Below are 19215 nucleotides of genomic sequence, written 5' to 3'. Positions count from 1 at the left end.
CCCTCCTTTCTTAAATAGTGGGATTACATTTCCTGTCTGTAGGAACCTTTCCAGAAGCGATAGAATTTTGAAAGTTAACCAATGCATCTACTATCTCTATAGCCACCTCCTTCAACACTCTGGGATGTAGCTCATCTGGTACAGGGGATTTATCAACCTTCAATCCAGTTAATTTTTAGAGTACTACCCATACTCATTGTGAAGAGGATGCAAGGAGGCTTCAAGGGGACTTGGACAGGCTAAGTAAATGGGCAAGAGCATGGCAGATGGAATATAATGTGAATAAGTGTGAAGTTATCCACTTTGGTAGAAAAGTAGAAAGACAGAATATTTCTTAAATGGTGAGAAGTTGGGAAGTGTTGATGTCCAAAGGGACCTGAGTGTCCTTGTTCATGAGTGCAGCAAGCAATTAGGAATGCAAATGATATGGTGGCCTTCATCGCAAGGGGTTGTGAGGACAGGAGTAAAGAAGTCTTGCTGCAATTGTACAGAACCTTGGTGAGACAGCAGCTAGTGTATTATATACAGTTTTGGTCTCCTCATCTAAGGAAGGATATACTTGCCATGGAGAGAGTGCAATGGAGGTTCACCAGACTAATCCTTAGAATGGCAGGATTGTCTTATGAGGAGAGATTGAGGAAACTGGGCCTATGTTCTCTGGAGTTTCGAAGAATGAAAGATGATCTCATTGAAACTTAGAAAATTCTTACAAGCATGACAGGGTGGATATAGATAGGATTTTTCCCCTGGCTGGTGAGTCTAGAACCATGTGACATAGTCTCAGAATAAGGGGTAGGCCATTTAAGCCTGAGATGACGAGAAACTTCTTCACTCAACGGGTGATGAATCGTTGGAATTTTCTACCCCAGAGGGCTGTGGAAACTCAATCATTGAGCATGTTCAAGACAGAAATCGGTAGATATCTGGATACTAATAACATCAAGGGATATGGGAATAGCATGGGAAAGTGACGAGGTAGATGATCAGCCATGATCTAATTGAATGATGGAGCAGGCTTGATGGGCTGAATGGTTTACTCATGCTCCTATATTCCTATGTTCCTATAACAATCTTTCACTATTACTCTCTGCTTTCTCCCCTTTAGCCAATTTCATTTCTACAGTGCCACTGTCTCTTTAATCACATTAGCTAACAAGTCTGTTATGTGTTACATTGTCAAACGCCTTTTTACAGTCCATATGTGCAATATCAACTGCTCTACCTCATTAACCCTTTCTGTTACTTCATTGAAGAACTGATATATTTTCTGTGGGCAGTGATATTTATTCTATTGTTTAAGGTTTTGAAGTGCTTGTGTGGATGATGATATTTACTGTGTTATTTTGGGATGTAAAGGTGTTTGTGTGGATGGTGAGTGAGGTTAAGAGCTTGTAATCTTCCGTTTGCTTTTCCATTTTTTAAATCCTGTTCCTCGATTGTTCTATTCTTATTCCGTAATTAATTATTTCTAACCTTATATTATTCCCAATGTTACTGTTTTTAAATATTGTTTTTCTGTTTTTTTCCCCATTTCACCTTCCAGTCTTTATTTTTAACTAAAGCTATGCTTGTTGCTTTACTCCCACTTTCAGTGTTTGCTTTTGTAATGTTTGTCCTTTTTCATTAGTACCACTCCCAGTATTGCTCTTTTTTTAACTTCAGTTCCTACTATTTCTGTATTGAAATATTTTTCATTTGCTTTTAACTGCTGCTCCCAGTATTTGTTTAATTTGGTCTTGCTCCCACCATGTCAATCTTTCGACTCCTCCTGCTGGTATTTCTTTATCTCAGTCCCATTGATAATTTTTGATTGCTACCATTCTCTTGTTTTAATCCTTTTTTCTATTATAAATTCCTAAGCTCACATTAATAATGGAAAATGCCTACATTGGCTTCCAGTTTTGCAACGCCTCAGTTTTAAAATTCTCCTGTTTGTTTTCAAATTTCTTCATGGCAACGCCCTACCCTTCCTCTGTAATTTCCTCCAGCCCTACAATCCTCTGAGATATGGGGGTTGGCACTGTTAATGCCAGAAATAGTTAGTGCCCATTCACTTTTATTTATTTAGAGATACAGCACTGAAACAGGCCCTTCGGCCCACCGAGTCTGCGCCGACCAACAACAACCCATTTATACAAACCCTACAATAATCCCATATTCCCTACCACCTACCTACACTAGGGGCAATTTACAATGGCCAATTTACCTATCACCTGCAAGTCTTTGGCAGTGGGAGGAAACCGGAGCACCCGGCGAAAACCCACGCGGTCACAGGGAGAACTTGCAAAACTCCACACAGGCAGTACCCAGAATCGAACCCGGGTCCCTGGAGCTGTGAGGCTGCAGTGCTAACCACTGCGCCACTGTGCCACCCCAAGCTGTTGAATAAACTGCCATCTGATCTTGTGTGGAGGAAAATTCCTTCTTCTGAAGACTTGAATGCATGTGAGAGCTGCAGGGAGAAGAAGATCCTCTTCCTTTATCTGTGTCCAAGAATGTTGCAGTGCTGTCCAATGGTAAAGGGAGCCTAAAATGACAACTGGGGCTATATCGTTGTGCAACATTTTCACCTTGCCAGCCATCAAGCAATGAGCTGCATTGTCCCATCAATCAACCATAACATCTATTCCCTGTCTTCAGGTTTATTGCTCAGCCACTGGATTTCACCAAGCATTTTTGTTTTTCCAAACAACCTTTGCAAAGACTGAAAAAGTTATTAAAAATTAGTTCATCTCCTGTAGCTTTGCATATGGAAGGTCAAACTAAGTGTACTCTTCAAGTGATGTGGGGTTGAGAACAGGTTACAATTAGACAAAGGCATGGAGAGACATAGTTCAGTTCCCACTTTAAAGCCACGCAGTCTCTTTATTTTTCTATGGTACGTTGAGGTTTTTAGCTTATTAGTTAAATATCAAAATGTATGTTCATTTGGAAAGCAGGGAAGTTGAGTTGGTTGGAGCATAACAGTTCCTCTGCAGTACAAAGCGAGAAGGTGGCAGATGCAAATTTGAGATGTTGCAGCAAGACAAGTTTACAACAAGAACCTACATTTATATAGTATCTTTAAATAGTAAAACATCCCAAGGCACTTCACAGAAGTGTTATCAAACAAAATTTGACACTAAGTCACATATGGATATAGGTGACCAAAAGCTTGGTTAAAGAGGTAAGTTTTAAGGAGTGGCTTGCAGGAGGAAAGAGAGGTAGGGAAGCAGACAGGTTCAGAGAAGGAATTCCAGAGGCTGGGGCCTAGGCAGCTGAAGGCACTGCCATCAATGGTGGAGTGATGAAAATCGGTGATGACCAAGATACCAGGATTGAAGGAATGCAAATGGGTTCCTGAAAGGTGTGCTACAACTCTGTCTCTGTTAAACCAGGCATGTGTAGTCAGTCCTACATGGCCATTGCCTTGCAGGTGTGCCGCTGTCTATAAATGTAGGTGGAAGGGAACTGACAGGTGGGCTCAGTCTGCCTCCACTGTACTCTGAGACGTCTCAATGATGTGAGCATTTTAATTAATTAATCCTATTGGTCTTTCCATTGTTGCAAAAGTAGCAACAAAAGAGATTAAACATAAACCGACGAATATAAAGAGCAAGTTAATGAGCTCCATGCATTCCAGGTTAAATGCAAAAAAGGGGTGAGTTAAAAGGCTAAATTTTTGGGGGCCCCTGAAGTTGGGAATGGAGGTGGAGGGGAGGGGCTTGAAAATGCCGGTTCCGGGCTGTGTGTCAATTTCAAGGTGCTGAGCCCAGGGATAGCAATAATCACCAGGGTGGGGAGAGGGTGGGGCAGGAATCTTGCTCTCCTCCCAGTTAAGGCCGATTAAGAACAAAGAACAAAGAAAATTACAGCACAGGAACAGGCCCTTCGGCCCTCCAAGCCTGCGCCGATCCAGATCCTCTATCTAAACATGTCGCCTATTTTCTTAGGGTCTGTATCTCTTTGCTTCCTGCCCATTCATGTATCTGTCCAGATACATCTTAAAAGACGCTATCGTGCCCGCGTCTACCACCTCCGCTGGCAACGCGTTCCAGGCACCCACCACCCTCTGCGTAAAGAACTTTCCACGCATATCCCCCCTAAACTTTTCCCCTCGCACTTTGAACTCGTGACCCCTAGAAATTGCATCCCCCACTCTGGGAAAAAGCTTCTTGCTATCCACCCTGTCTATACCTCTCATGATTTTGTACACCAAAGGCTCCTTAACAGCTTGTCAGGGGTTCAAGTTCAAATTTTTAAAGGACCTGACAGATTATCTGCGCCTTCAGAAACAGTTTACCTGAAGGAAGGTGGGAAAAGTGTGGAGAACCAGCCATGGCTGCCCAGGGCATCACCCCAGCCTTATACAAGGGCCAACAGGGCAAAGGGGGACTCGGCACTTAGTAAGGGGTGCCCATCGTGCTGCGCAGTTGATAGGGAGACTGGACACTCAGCATCCAGGCTTTGAACGGGGTTGGCACTTCCCTGGCATCGTGGGGGCAGAAGAGCAGGGGGCAAGGCTGCCAAGGACAATGAAGCAGTCACCTGCCCAGAAGGAAGGTTGCAGCTGGCAATGAGGACATGACTATCAGATTTTAGGGCCAGTGGTTACGAGGAGAAACACCCTTCACAGGAAAAGTGAAGCCCCAGGCATCAGGATGGCACACAAGAGGAAAGAAGGGCAGGAAGACAATGGAGGCCAAACCCTCAACACAGGATCGACTGCTGAAGATGGAGTTACCTGGAGATGATTGAGAACCAATGCCACAGGAAACTGTGACCCTCCAGGCAGATGGTCACAGACATCTGTGCCCTTGTCACCGAAGACCTCGCAGCATTGATTGTCATTCTCTGCCAGAAACCATTAAAGTCTCGGTGGCCTTGAACGTCTTCACTTCTGGCTTCTTCCAAGAATCAGCTGCAGACCTTAGCAGCATCTTAAAAACAGCTGCACACCACTATATCTAGCAGGGCACTGATGACCTCTTCACCAGAGCTGGGCAGCACATTAATTTAACAGCAGACAGGCTCATAGGAACAGAGGGCATTGGGTTTCACCTCCATTGCTGGATTTTCCCAGATGCAGGGGCATCATTGATTGCACCCATGTGGCCATCAAGGCACCCAGTGACTGGCCAGTGAGATCCATCAACAGAAAGGGCTTTCACACCCTCAACGTCCAATTGGTCTTCTATCATAACAAGAGTCTCCTCCATCTGTGTGCTCCCCGTGACTCCTTCAACCTCCACCAGTCCAGGCTGCCTCAGATCTTCACTCCAACCCCCAAAGTGCATGGATGGATCCTTGGGGACAAGGGAAATCCCTTGAAGAGGTGGCGATAGGAGCCCCAGACAGAGACAGAGAGGCAATACAACCAATGCCACCTGCTCAGAAGGACAAGCATTGAGTAAGCCATCGGGCTTCTAAGATTGCGAATCCTGAGTTGGGATTGGTCAGGTGGTGCCTTCCAATACCCTCCAGTCAGGGTTTCGGTCATTGTGGTGGTCTGCTATGGTCTCCATAACATGGCCCTTCAGAGAAGTGTGGACCTTGCGGACGGTGAGGACCTGAAAGGAGACAGCTGATCGGGGAGGAGCAGGAGGTAAGGGAGGAGGAGTAATTAGAGCCAGAGGGAGATGACGCTGAACAGAGAGGTGCCCCTGCTGCATGACGAGGTGGCCTCCTGCCAACTTCCAGGAACAGGATCTCCCTCCTCTCCCTCATGACCTCCAGCATTAGATCAAGGTCGGCATCGACAAAGCGAGGGGCTGCCCTGACCCAGGCTGCCCTGTAATATCTTGGTTCCTTCTGGCATAGTGGAAGGCTTTGTTATAAACCACGGATCACTCCATCAGGACAACCAGCAGCCTCACTGATGGCTACCATGGGAGTCTCACGCTTCATTTGCCCCACCTCCATGCCCATCCCCACTGGCTCTAAATGGACAGAAAACCCATCTTTAGATCAGGTATGGGCTCACCTTCGTCAAAATCTGAACTGAATCAGTTTCCCACTGGAGGTAGGTTTCTGACTCCAAAAAAAACCCGGCTTCTATTTCCTGCCCCAGTGGTGAAAATTCAACCTGACGGCAGCTTTGTTTTTAGAGTTTAATGTAACTTCAAAGAATCAGAAAAACTAGCACAACAGATGCAATCCAATATTTGTCTTAATTTATCCAACTGCCACATGCAAATTAATTATCCTAAAATATTAGAATAAGGAGAAACAGGCGGAATATCGAAGGTTCAGAGGAGAATTGAAAAGACCAATAAGGGAAGCAAAGAGAGAGTGTGAAGAGACTGGCAGCTAACGTAAAAGGGAATCCCAAAGTCTTCTATAGACATATAAATAGTTAAAGAACAAAGAACAGTACAGCACAGGAACAGGCCATTTGGCCCTCCAAGCCTGCGCCGATCTTGATGCCTGCCTAAACTAAAACCTTCTACACTTCCGGGGTCGGTATCCCTCTATTCCCATCCTATTCATGTATTTGTCAAGATGCCTCTTAAACGTCTCTATGGTACCTGCTTCCACCACCTCCCCCGGCAACATGTTCCAGGCACTCACCACCCTCTGTGTAAAGAACTTGCCTCGCACATCCCCTCTAAACTTTGCCCCTCTCACCTTAAACCTATGTCCCCTAGTAACTGACTCTTCCACCCTGGGAAAAAGTTTCTGACTATCCACTCTGTTCATGCCGCTCATAACTTTTTAAACCTCTATCATGTCGCCCCTCCACCTCCGTCGTTCCAGTGAAAACAATCCGAGTTTATCCAACCTCTCCTCATAGCTAATGCCCTCCAGACCAGGCAACATCCTGGTCTGTACCCTCTCCAAAGCCTCCACGTCCTTCTGGTAGTGTGGCGACCAGAATTGCACGCAACATTCTAAGTGTGGCCTAACTAAAGTTCTGTACAGCTGCAGCATGACTTGCCTATTTTTATACTCTATGCCCCGAACGATGAAGGCAAGCATGCCGTATGCCTTCTTGACTACCTTATCCACCTGCGTTGCCACTTTCAGTGACCTGTGGACCTGTACGCCCAGATCTCTCTGCCTGTCAATAATCCTAAGGGTTCTGCCATTTACTGTATACTTCCCACCTGCATTAGACCTTCCAAAATGCATTACCTCACATTTGTCCGAATTAAACTCCATCTGCCATTTCTCCACCCAAGTCTCCAACCGATCTATATCCTGCTGTATCCTCTGACAATCCTCATCACTATCCGCACCTCCACCAACCTTTGTGTCGTCCGCAAACTTACTAATCAGACCAGCTATATTTTCCTCCAACTCATTTATATATACCACAAACAGCAAAGGTCCCAGCACTGATTCCTGCGGAACACCACTAGTCACATCCTTCCATTCAGAAAAGCACCCTTCCACTGCTACCCTCTGTCTTCTATGACCGAGCCAGTTCTGTATCCATCTTGCCAGCTCCCCTCTGATCCCATGTGACTTCACCTTTTGTATCAGTCTGCCATGAGGGACCTTGTCAAAGGCTTTACTGAAGTCCATATAGATAACATCCACTGCCCTTCCGTCATCAATCATCTTCGTCACTTCCTCAAAAAACTCAATCAAATTAGTAAGACACGACATCCCCTTCACAAAACCATGCTGCCTCTCACTAATAAGTCCGTTTGTTTCCAAATGGGAGTAAATCCTGTCCCGAAGAATCCTCTCTAATAATTTCCCTACCACTGACGTAAGGCTCACCGGCCTATAATTTCCTGGATTATCCTTGCTACCCTTCTTAAACAATGGAACAACATTGGCTATTCTCCAGTCCTCTGGGACCTCACCTGTAGCCAATGAGGATGCAAAGATTTCTGTCAAGGCCCCAGCAATTTCTTCCCTTGCCTCCCTCAGTATTCTAGGGTAGATCCCATCAGGCCCTGGGGACTTATCTACCTTAATGCTTTGCAAGACACCCAACACCTCCTCCTTTTTGATAATGAGATGACTGAGACTATCTACACTCCCTTCCCTATGCTCATCATCCACCAAGTCCTTCTCCTTTGTGAATACTGATGCAAAGTACTCATTTAGTATCTCGCCCATTTCCTCTGGCTTCATACATAGATTCCCTTCTCTGTTCTTGAGTGGGCCAACCCTTTCCCTGGTTACCCTCTTGCTCTTTATCAAAAGCCTTGGGATTTTCCTTAATCCTGTTTGCCAATGACTTGTCATAACCCCTTTTAGCCCTCCTGGTGGTAAAAGGAGGATTGGGGCCGATAAGGGACCAAAAAGGGAATATGCGCATCAAGGCAGGAGGCACAGCTGAAGTATTAAATGAATACAACAAAGAAGATGTGACAAAGACACAGAGACAAAGCCGTGTGCTCATGGAGTAAAGATCTTTCCTGGAACTGAAGCAAGACGCCCTCTCTCCTGCCTGCTTCCATCTCCTTCCCATGGAACTAAATCTTGTGAAAACACGTGAAACTCAAAGAGAGAAAGGTTTTCTATGTGAACAAGGTTTTAAGAAGGGCTGCGTTTGTTGACAACGCAACTGCCAAGTAGCACTGCACAGGCACATGCGCAAATGCAGCCTGTGCCACTGAAACGTCAGAGACCACGATGTTCAGGCAGCTGCCAGGACTAAAGATGGTGCTGCTCAAATAATCACACAAAGGCCAAGTAAACACATGGTAGCAAACAATGGCCGGAGAGAGCGAGCGAGCGGGTGGGGAGGAGCACGAGCGGGCGGGCGGGGGGGAGGGAGAGCGAGTGGGCGGGCGGGGGGGGTAGGGAGAGCGAGCGGGTGGGCGGTGTGGGGGGAGGGTGAGCGAGCGGGCTGGCGGGGGGGAGGAGGAGCAGAGCACAGCCGCCGCCACCAAGGTCTTCGGTCGCGCTCTCCCCCCCCACCAGCTCTCTTTGCCCATCCCCACGCTCTCTTGCTCCCACCTGCTCTCTTCCTCCCCCACTCTCTCCCCACCTATGCTCTCTCACCCCCCATGTTCTCTTCCCCCCCATGCTCTCTCCCCCCCACGCTCTCTCCCCCCCAAACTCTCTCCCCCCCATGCTGTCTCTCCCCCTACGCTCTTCCCCCAACGCTCTCTCTCTCATCCCATGCTCTCTCCCCCCCACGCTCCCTCTCCCCCTCCACGTTCTCTTTCCCCCCCCCACTCTCTCTCTCCCCCCCCCCCCCACACTCTCTAAAGCCCCCCCCCATGTTCTCTCCTCACTTCCCCCCGGTCATCTGTGTATGTGTCAACCAGTCCTGACATTCTGGAACGCAGCGCATGCGCAGCGAGCAGGAGCCCATTTGCACATAGGCACAGCTTGGCGCAGTCTGGTGATGTCAGCGGCCGGCTGCATTATCAAAAATCAGTTTGTTTAAGAAAACTACTGCGCCCCAACAAAAAGCAAGACTACTTACAAAAGGACTACAGTGAGCTCGAAGCACTGTAACAAGATATTGCCTCAAAATGTTCTACCTTATCTTTTCTTGTCTTTTCTGTCCCTATTTGCATGTGTGTATTGTGTGTGCATGCTAGGGTGGGCGTGTCGTATATCCCTAGGCATGAACTGTATTGGAGTTTAAGGTTTAATAATTTTCATCTTACTTCTTTAAACCACAGACGGCTTGTTTGTGCTCATTTCTTTGCCTTATAATTGGAAAGTTGTGAACAAGGATTCACAAAGGGGGAGCTCAAAACACTGCGTGTTTAAAATTAAACCCTGTTACAATAAGACCAGGTGAAGATAGTAACAGACCCCTAGACAGCTTTCGCACCTGGTCGTAACAATTAGCATACCAACAGACGGTGCTTGTGTAGACAAAGGACCATTCCCTGACACATTCAACCCACAATGGATGTTGATCACCGGACAGTGAGGGGGTAGAGAAGCGCATTCCAAGGGCTGCTGGGGTGATGCAATCCACAGGGGCCAGGACTGGTTGGACCAGCTGCTCACATGATGAACTAGCTGTTCCAGGGATTTTTGAACGCGCCACAGAGAGTTTGAGCAGAAAGCCTGTTTGCTCCTGGACTGAAAATATCTCTCCTGTCTGCTCCCATCTCTTTCTCACAAGCCTCTGAATCCACTGAAGACACATGAACTCCAAGAGAGAAAAGTCTCCTGCAGCGAACAAGGTTTAAGAAGAATACTGGGCGCCAACTAATGGCAAGATCTACCTACAATCAAGGACTTTACAGTGAGCTCAAAGAACCGTAACAAAAAGTCTTCAGATATTGCCTCAAACCTTTCCACTTTATTTTTCTTCTGCTCTTTTCTGAATCTATTTGCATGTGTGTGTCGCATATGCATGCTCACGTGGGCCCGTCGTGTATTCCCAGGCATTATCCGAATTAGAGTTTGAGTTTAATAAATTTATTCCTTTCTTCTTTAAACCTAAGAAAACCTGTATGTGCTGGTTTCTTTGCATTATAATTGGAAAACAATGAACAAGTACTCATCAAGGAGGAGCTAAAAACACGGTGTGTTTAAAATTAGAACCCTGTTACATTTAGGCCAGCTGGTGGCTGAGAGGAAACCCTAGACCCGTTTCTCACCTGGTCGTAACAGATTTAAAATTGATAAGGAGAAGGTATTAGATAGGCTGGCTGTACTTAAAGTGGATAAGGCTGTTACGGTCAAGTGAGCAGGCGTCGAAGGGTTTCCCTCTTCCCCTCTCCTTGTTAGACTACAACAGGTTTAATTTTTTCTTAAAGTGGATGTACTGGCCAATTCATTAGGTGTTTGATTACTTACTTGCAAGGATCATAACAAGAACCAATCAGACAGGTTTTCTTGAGTTAACAAAGAAAGAGGTTAACTTTATTGTACCTAAACCAAACTAGTAAAATAATAAACAATGCGGCAACTTTCACTCTCATACACGCACTAGAGGTTTACACACACACAACTAGGTTACAGAGTGGGAAAAGGTAGATTGGTTGAGTTTGAGTCAATTCAAAAAGGTATACATTCTGTGAAGTTTGTTTTTTTGGCTGTCTTACAGTTGAATTCAGTGGTCCTGAGGCTTTTAATTTGAAATGGTAGATGACTGGCTCGGTAGGTCGCTTGGCGATAGCGATGCGGATGATTTCCTCCAACGGGGTTTCGGATTGTAGCCAGAGTATGCAAAGGTGGTCAGTCAAAAGCAGGATTTGAAAGCTTTCAATCTGGAATGGAAAGAGAGAGAGAGAGAGCGAGAGGGTCCCCCACTTCGGGACTGCGCATGTCAGAGTCCAGTTGCTTCACCTCTGCTCCAGAGGAAACACCAGCTTAAAACCACAGGTGGAGAGGGGCATGTCACATGATAGTCAGTCAGTCACTCAAACATAGCAGTTAGCAGTATTTCTCTGCTTGCTGAAAGAACAGGTAGTTCCTTTAAACTTTCTGGGTCTTGGTTCTTGCTGGGGACTGAGCAGAAATTTCATCTCTTCTCACAGTCCTTTGCAATGTAGGATACAGTGCAGCAAACTAGGTGATCATCTTAAGCTACACATCTTAAGTTACACATTGGTGTAACAAGGAACCAGGATGAGATGCATCAAGGATACTGAGGGAAGTGAGAGTGGAAATTGCAGAGGTACTGGCCATAATTTTCCAGTCTTCCTTCGACTCAGGGATGGTGCCAGAGGACTGGAAAATTGCAAATGTTACATCCTTGTTCAAGAAAGGGTGTAAGATGAGCCTAACAACTACAGGCCAGTCATTTTAACTTTGGTGTTGGGGAAATTGTAGAAACAAAATCTCAGGATAAAATTACTAGCCACTTGGACAAATGTGCATTAAAGCCAGCATGGATTTGTTAGGCGAAAATTGTGTTTAACTAATTTGCTGGAATTTTTTGAAGAGTTAACAGTTGATGAGCATAATGCAGTTGATGTGGTGTACATGAAATTCCAAAAGGCATTTGATAAAAGTGCCGCAGAACAGACTTGTGACCGAAGTTGTAGCTCATGGAATAAAAAGGACAGGAGCAACATGAATATGAAATTGGCTGATTGATAGGAAACAGAGAGTAATGATTAATGGATGTTTTTCAGACTAGAAGAAGGTTTGTAGTGGAGTTCCCAGGGGTCAGTGTTGGGATCCTTGCTCTTCCTGATATATATATATTAATGAACTAGACTTTGGTGTGCAGGACACAATTTCAAAATTTGCAGATGATATGAAACTTGGAGGCATTGTGAACTGTGAGGAAGATAGCGTGAAACTTCAAAAGGACACAGACAAGCTGGTGGAATGGGCAGACAAGTGGCAGATGAAGTTCAATGCAGAGAAGTGTGATGTGACTCATTTTGGTAGGAAGAACATGGAGAGATAATATAAAATAAAGCGTACAACTCTAAAGCGAGTGCAGGAGCAGAGGGACCTGGGTGTTATTTGCATAAATCATTGAAGGTGGCAGGACAGGTTGAGAGAGTGGTTAATAAAGCTTACAGTATAATAGGTTTTATTAATAGGGGTGTAGAGTACATGAGCAAGGAGGTTATGTTAAACTTGTATAAGACCCTGGTTCAGTCTCAACTGGAGTATTGCTTTCAGCTTTGGGCGACGCATTTAAGGAAAGAGGTGAGGGCATTGGAGAGAGTGCAGAAAAGATTCATGAGAATGGTTCCAGTGATGAGGAACTTCGTTTACAAAGATAGATTGCAGAAGTTGGCAGTGTTTTCCTTAGAGAAGGCTGAGAGGTGATTTGATGGAGGTATTCAAAAGCATGAGGGGTCTGGACAGAGTAGATAGAGAAAAACTGTTCCCACTCATGAATGGATCAAGAACAAGAGGGCACAGATTTAAAGTGATGGCCAAAAGGAGCAAAGGAGACATGAGGAAAACCTTTTCACACAGCGAGTGGTTAGGATCTGGAATGCACTACCAGAGAGTGCGGTGGAGGCAGTTTCAATCAAGGCACTCAAAAGAGAACTAGACAGTTATTTGTAAAGGAGGGATGTGCAGGGTTTTGAGAGAAGGCAGGGTAACGGCATTAAGTTAATTGCTCGCTTGGAGAGCCTGTGCAGACACGATGGACTGACTGGCCTCTTTCTGTGCTGTAACAATTCTGTGATTCTGTGAATAATAGAAATGTAAAGAGCTTCCCTGAATGGTTCAGTGGATATTTAGTTGATCTCAATCCGATGGGAGTACTGCAGTTGGCTTCAGCACCTTTGTGGTCTGGGAAAGAAAACCATCAACAAGCATTTCCAATCCTGATTTTTGTCTCTTGATCTGTGCTGAACAGAAATAGAAATTTGATTGGCAATGTTAGAGCCCATCTGCTCCCCAAGTCGTTGTCTGCTAAAAAGCAAAATACTTTTCATTATGAATCCAATCCCACTACACTTCCAACCCCACCAGGGACAGCCTCAGGATTCTCCGCTTCTTCCTTGAACAGAGGCCCCACCAGTCCATCTACCACCACCCTCCTCCACCTGGTTGAACATGTTCCCACATTGAGCAACTTCTCCTTTGAATCCACTCACTTCCTCCAAATAAAAGGTGTTGCTACGGGAACCCATATGGATTCTAGCTATGCTTGCCTTTTCGTGAGATAAATGGAAAATTATTTGTTCCAGTCCTGCTCAGGTCTCCTCCCTCACCTCTATTTCCAGTAACATTGATAATTGTATTGGTGCCATTTCTTGCTCTAGCCTTGAACTGGAAAATTTTATCAACTTTGCTTCTAATTTTCACCCTTCCCTCACCTTCACATAGTCCATCTCCAAGTCTTCCCTTCCCTTCCATGACTTCTCTTTCTCCATTTGAGGTAGAAAATCTGCCGTAATCTTGTTGAATGATGGCAAAGGCTCGAAGGGCCAAATGGCCAATCCAGCTCCTGTTTCTTTTCTTCTTATTTCTGGGAATAGGCTATTGACCAATATCCACTGTGAGTCCTGTGACTTTCACAGCCATCTCGAGTACACTTCCTCCCACCCTGCTTCCTGTAAGGACTCTATTCCAATTTGCCAGTTTCTCTTTCTCTGTCGCAACCTAATGTTCTAATGATGCAACCTTCCACAACAGTGCTTCTGATATGCCTTCCTTTTTCCTCAACCAAGAACTCCTCTCCACCTTGCTTGACAAGGTCCTCAACTGTATCTGTTCCCTTTCCTGGACTTTTGCTCTCACCCCTTCTGTATCCCAGAATCACGATAGGGTTCCCTCTGCCCTCACCTACCACACCAGCCTGCACATTCAACAGATTATCCTCTTCCATTTCCATCACTTCCAGCACTATGCCACCACCAAACACATCTCCTCCACTTTCAGCATTCCAAAGGGACTATACAGTCCATGACACCCTGGTCCACTCCTCAATCACCTCCAACACCCCCTCTCCTTCCCATGCAAGTGCAGGAGATGCAACACCTGCCCTTTTATCTCCTCCCTTCCCACTGTCCAGAACCCCAAACACTCCTTCCAGGTGAAACTGCAATTTACTTGTACTTCTTTCAATTTAGTATACTGTATTAGCTATTCACGATGTGGTCTCCTTTACATTGGGCAGACCAAATGCAGATTGGGTGGCCATTTTGCAGAACACGTCCAAGCAAGCATGACCCCAAGCTTTCAGTCGCCTGTATTTTAATTTTCCACCCCTCTCCTACCCTAACTTCTCTGTCCTTGGCCTCCTACACTGTTCCAGTAAAACTCAACATAAGCTTAAGAAACAGTGCCTTGTCTTTCAGTTAGACACCTTTCAGTCTTTCAGATTGAACATTCAGTTCAACAATTTCAGATCATAACTTATTCCCCCATTTTTTCCGAAGACAGCTGTTGGTGATTATTCTGCTATTCCTATGTACACGTTTTCTTAACATCTTTTGTTCCTTTACTTGACCAATTACCATTTCCTTTTGCCTTGCGCCTTCGTCCTTTTTGTCATATAGTTTCTCCAGCACTCAACCCTATCACAGACCTTTCCTTTTGTTCCTTCCCTCCCTCCCCTCTTTCTCTATCTTTGTACTTGCTTTAAAACCTCTTTCATCTCAACTTTTTCCAGTTCTGATGAAAGCTCATTGATCTGAAAGAGAGTAAGTTCTTATTCATAATTTCTCAAATCAATAAGCTTCTCATACATTGAATATCAGATATCACAGATTTATTAAATATAAAGCACATGTACTTAAACATACTTAAAAGGTAATACTTACAACTGGAATTAATGATTGTTAGTGAGGTTCAAATGTGTTGTAGTTCTGAGCTCAGTAGCTTCAGCCTTTATGAATCCAAATACTCATTACAACAACCAACTTTTATACGTTTCTCTTACTCCCTCTGCATCACAATCCACACAATTCTGCATTACCTAATTATATAAAAGGTAAATTACAACTCCGTATAAGGAGAATTTAATTGACATATACCTTTAGTTTTAATGAATTCTTTTTCTGCATCAGTGCAACTTCCTTACTTTAATAAAAATAGAAACTGCTGGAAATACTCAGCAGGTCAGGCAGCATCTGTGGAGAGAGAAGGAGAGTTAATGCGCAGAATTCTCAATTGCACGAGGAGGCAGGACCGGAGGAGGGCGGGCCTGCAATTTCCTGACACCAGCCGGCGTGTTGGTTTGCCAGCATGTTCCAGCTCCTGCACCAATTTGGAATATGCTGGTTTGGATGGGAAATAGCTTCCCGCTGGCAAGCCACAGGTTGCCAATTAGGCATATTATGGGACCCGTTAAGGCCCCTCTCTCGCCGACGACTGAAATTTTCCAGTAAGCAAGTGGGTCCCCCCCACCTTCCCCAATGGCCAGAATCAGGCCAGGGGATAGAGGCAGCTTCCCAGTGTCAGACTGTGGGGTCCAGTACTCCAGATGGCTTTTTAAACCACACCACCCCCACTCCCCCCACCTGCAGCCACGACTTATGGCTGTAGTGGCACTCTGGCAGCTGTAGAAATTTTCTAAGGTTTGAGAGGGTGCCTCCATTTGGAGGCAAGAGTACAAAATAAAGGCCCAGCCTCCACAAGAAGCCAAGTTTGCAGTCCAATAATGTTTTAGAAATAGTTTGTGTGTCACTTCAAAATAGTCTGGAGAAAATGTCATTAAATGGAGAGTTTTAAGCACGCTCCCATCTGATCCGTCGTGCCAGCTGGATGTCTTTGGGCATAATGGTCACTCTTTTGGCATGGATAGCACACAGGTTGGTGTCCTCAAACAGACCAACCAAATAGGCCTCACTGGCTTCCTGCAAAGCTCCATCACTACATCAGCAGCACCCACCTCATATTAACCCTCCAGCCTCAGAAGCCCGTCTGCCATCCTTAATTGGATGACGAGCATGTATGCTGGTCACTAATTGGCCATCTGTTCAAAAATCGCATCTGACACAAACTCGGTGAAAGGTCAGAATCTGGAAATTCTCCCGACATTGGGGTCCCAACCCCAGAATGGAAATCCAGCCCAATATTTCAGGTCAAATACATTTCTTCAGAGCTTCTGAGTACAGTGACCACCTCCTTGGAGAACCATAGCTGCCTCGTCACTGCTGGCTGAGGTGGCGGTAAAAGAAGTGCTCTCTGAATACGTTAGGTAGGTGCGGACTTCAATTGAGAGCCTTCCTCCTCCTTCTTCTGCGCACAGCTTCCCCTCTGTATTTCCTGTGCTGCATGCCCCTGTTGTACTGCAGTTCAAGAGAGTTAGCAACTATTGCCCTCATTAGGGCTAGCAGGCTTTCTGCTGACAGGCCTTCAAAGTCCTCTGCACTTCATGTAAAAGTCCAGCAATGCTCCCTTCTGACTCCAACCTTTTCAGAACTCCTCCATCAGCACTTGAACACAGTACTTCCATTCACTCTGCAGCAGCCAAAGAAAGTCAAAAGCCCCTTACCTGAAAGCACATGCCAATCCCTTTAAATAGCACTAGTTAAATAATGCAGGTTCAGCTGCGAGTGTTTGAGAGAGAGCTTTAACAGATCCTGCAAGGTCAAACATGACAGATAAGGTGCCAGATCAACATTTCAGACTAAGTGGCATCATGATCTGCCCACTCTGCATGCTTGCACGCAAGCAAGGCATGCCTATGCTAGCACCCTACAAGCATAGTGTGACACCAATGGCACCACGAAGTCGAATTTTGCCGTTCCTTTGTCTTTGAGTTTTGAGTCCATCCTCATTAATTTGTCTTTTCTGGCCCCTATTTTATTTCTGCCTATGTAATTTAGGTAGATCAGGTTGATAGCTTGCCATCCAGTAAGTATTATTCTTATGGATATCCACTTCCATGACTAGAGAATCATCTATAGCTACAATTGGTCTGTGACCTATGTGAATGCCAAACACAATAAGGTGCATCAACTATCGCCTAATAAAGCTCATTTACTTTACAAGTGTGATAGAAGGGAAAAGAGTAAGTTTTCAAAATGAAGAAGTGAAAATAATGAAAAAGCATGGGCCCAAAGGGGTCAGACACGAACTTTCACAGAATGAGATTCAGATTACATCACAAGTTTTAAGCATGCATTAATCCTTCAGAAAATGCATGCTATCACTTGTTCCCCAATTTATTTACTTGTGATGAAAAAGTAATAACCTGCAATGAACACATGAACCTTTGAGTCTGGCACTCAGGAGTAGAAAGAATTATGCTGTCACCAATGGATGTAAGTTTTCCATTCTGAACAGTAAAGCTTTCTGCCAAGGCATCTCTGGACGTTAGCAGAGTACCCATTGATTCAGAAGTAAGCCACCTATTAATAGGCTAGCCTTACGTTAAATATTTTCAATCATATTATAGTAATAAGTAGAGTTGGTGGAATGTTGCCATGGGCACTAACATTTCTACACCCCCTTGATTTTCTTCTGTCATGTTTGTTATTCTGGAATGTTATGCAGCTTTTCACATGCGGTTAGAACAAAACAGATTTTTTTTGGAATGTTAACTGCTTTCAAGAATTGCTAAATCTATTTTACACTTCTACAGCTAAATTAAACTTGGTTGGTGCTAGTGCCATTCACTCACTTGCACTGAATGATCAGCCTCTGTACAGGGGGCCAGTGCACTGCATTAGCAGAATACTGCGAAACGAAGGCATTGTTGGACTGTACCGAGGTGTCGGAGCCATGTGCCTCAGAGATGTTCCAGGATATTGCTTGTACTTTGTTCCTTACATGTTGCTGTGTGACTGGATGACGCCCGAGGGGAGCACAACACCTAATCTATTTTGTGTGTGGCTGGCTGGTGGTGTGGCAGGTAAGAGTTCTTCGAATTTATAAAAATGTATGTAATGTTTTCTTTTTAGTAACTGAAAACTTTGAGAACAAATTTGAAAATGCAGGGTGCTGGTTCCCTTGACAGCTCATAGCTAAAGCCACCACTTGGTGTATTACTAAACTCAGAACAGAACTCTTCTACTCTGTCTGCTTCCATTTGCAGCACCAGTCATTCTCATGGTCTCTTTCAGTGAGAGTTCCAGGTTATTACTAAAGAACAGGGTGTTTTGTATGATGAACTTATACCTGCTCGGAAATGGATTAAGACTACACAAACTCATTTCACTTCTGCTGTTTCCAAGAGACCAAGAGAGAGACTTTTGCAATCAGTTTCCACAGGGATTCTCCAGATCATCCTCCATAACTAGGGCAGAAAATCCACAAAAGCCCCAGAAGTGAACATTGTTTTCTATGTTTCTTTGCTCTTTACACAAATCATCTACCGAAGTTATGACTGCTGATCAGGAGAAGCCCTATGGAAATTTTAACTTCATTCTTATCAGTCTGAGTCATTTTTGGACCTACAGATTAACATTGAAAGGACACTATGCTAATCTAGCCTGTTTTTATTGTTGTAATTGAATTAATCCATCTTTATGCATTTATTTATTAAGCAAGAGTGAAAAGAGGGCTATAAATAACCAGTTTGAGCACTGTCTAGTGTTTTCACTGTAAGCAATCAGTCTTTGCTGTTTTTCAGGTATTCATAGATGCAAATCAGGCACTACCTAGGTGTTAACGTCAAGGTTGACATGTGCAGGTGACACACTTTAGCTGATCTCACATATCATAAAATTACAATTCCCCACTCAATATTTGATTGTTTCTGGTGACTATTTTACACCCAATTCTAGAAAACTACGGGTATTCATTTGTTTATATATACTTTTCCATTGTAGATTATACAATGAGAAATCAAATAGCATCTTAGCTGTTGCAGATTGAGTTTGTAATTAACAATTTGCTTTAAAACAGTTTGGATTTGGGGTTGTGCAGTGTATCCTTCTGTGGGAGAGTATGGGTATTGGTCTCTCTTGCACACCTCTTAGCAGCCAG

General features: G+C 44.6%; 1 protein-coding gene across 3 annotated transcripts in view; it reads left to right on the top strand.

The window, feature by feature from the left end:
- slc25a48 (solute carrier family 25 member 48) overlaps window positions 1–19215 on the top strand; it is a 45310-nt gene that overhangs the window by 3737 nt on the left and 22358 nt on the right. For 2 of the 3 annotated variants that reach the window (XR_010976100.1, XM_068043679.1), the window contains exon 5: window positions 17870–18139. The exons of the other annotated variant lie outside the window; for it this stretch is intronic. Coding sequence is in view for 1 of the 2 variants with exons in the window: in XM_068043679.1 (XP_067899780.1) it covers window positions 17870–18139 (270 nt within the window). In the remaining variant the exon portion in view is untranslated. The remainder of the gene's footprint in view (window positions 1–17869; window positions 18140–19215) is intronic. 3 annotated transcript variants of the gene reach the window in all.

Source organism: Heterodontus francisci, chromosome 12, assembly GCF_036365525.1.
Source record: "Heterodontus francisci isolate sHetFra1 chromosome 12, sHetFra1.hap1, whole genome shotgun sequence".
NCBI lineage: Eukaryota > Metazoa > Chordata > Chondrichthyes > Heterodontiformes > Heterodontidae > Heterodontus > Heterodontus francisci.
The sequence above is the reverse complement of the archived record's forward strand: the minus strand, read 5'-3'. Positions and strand labels throughout refer to the sequence as shown.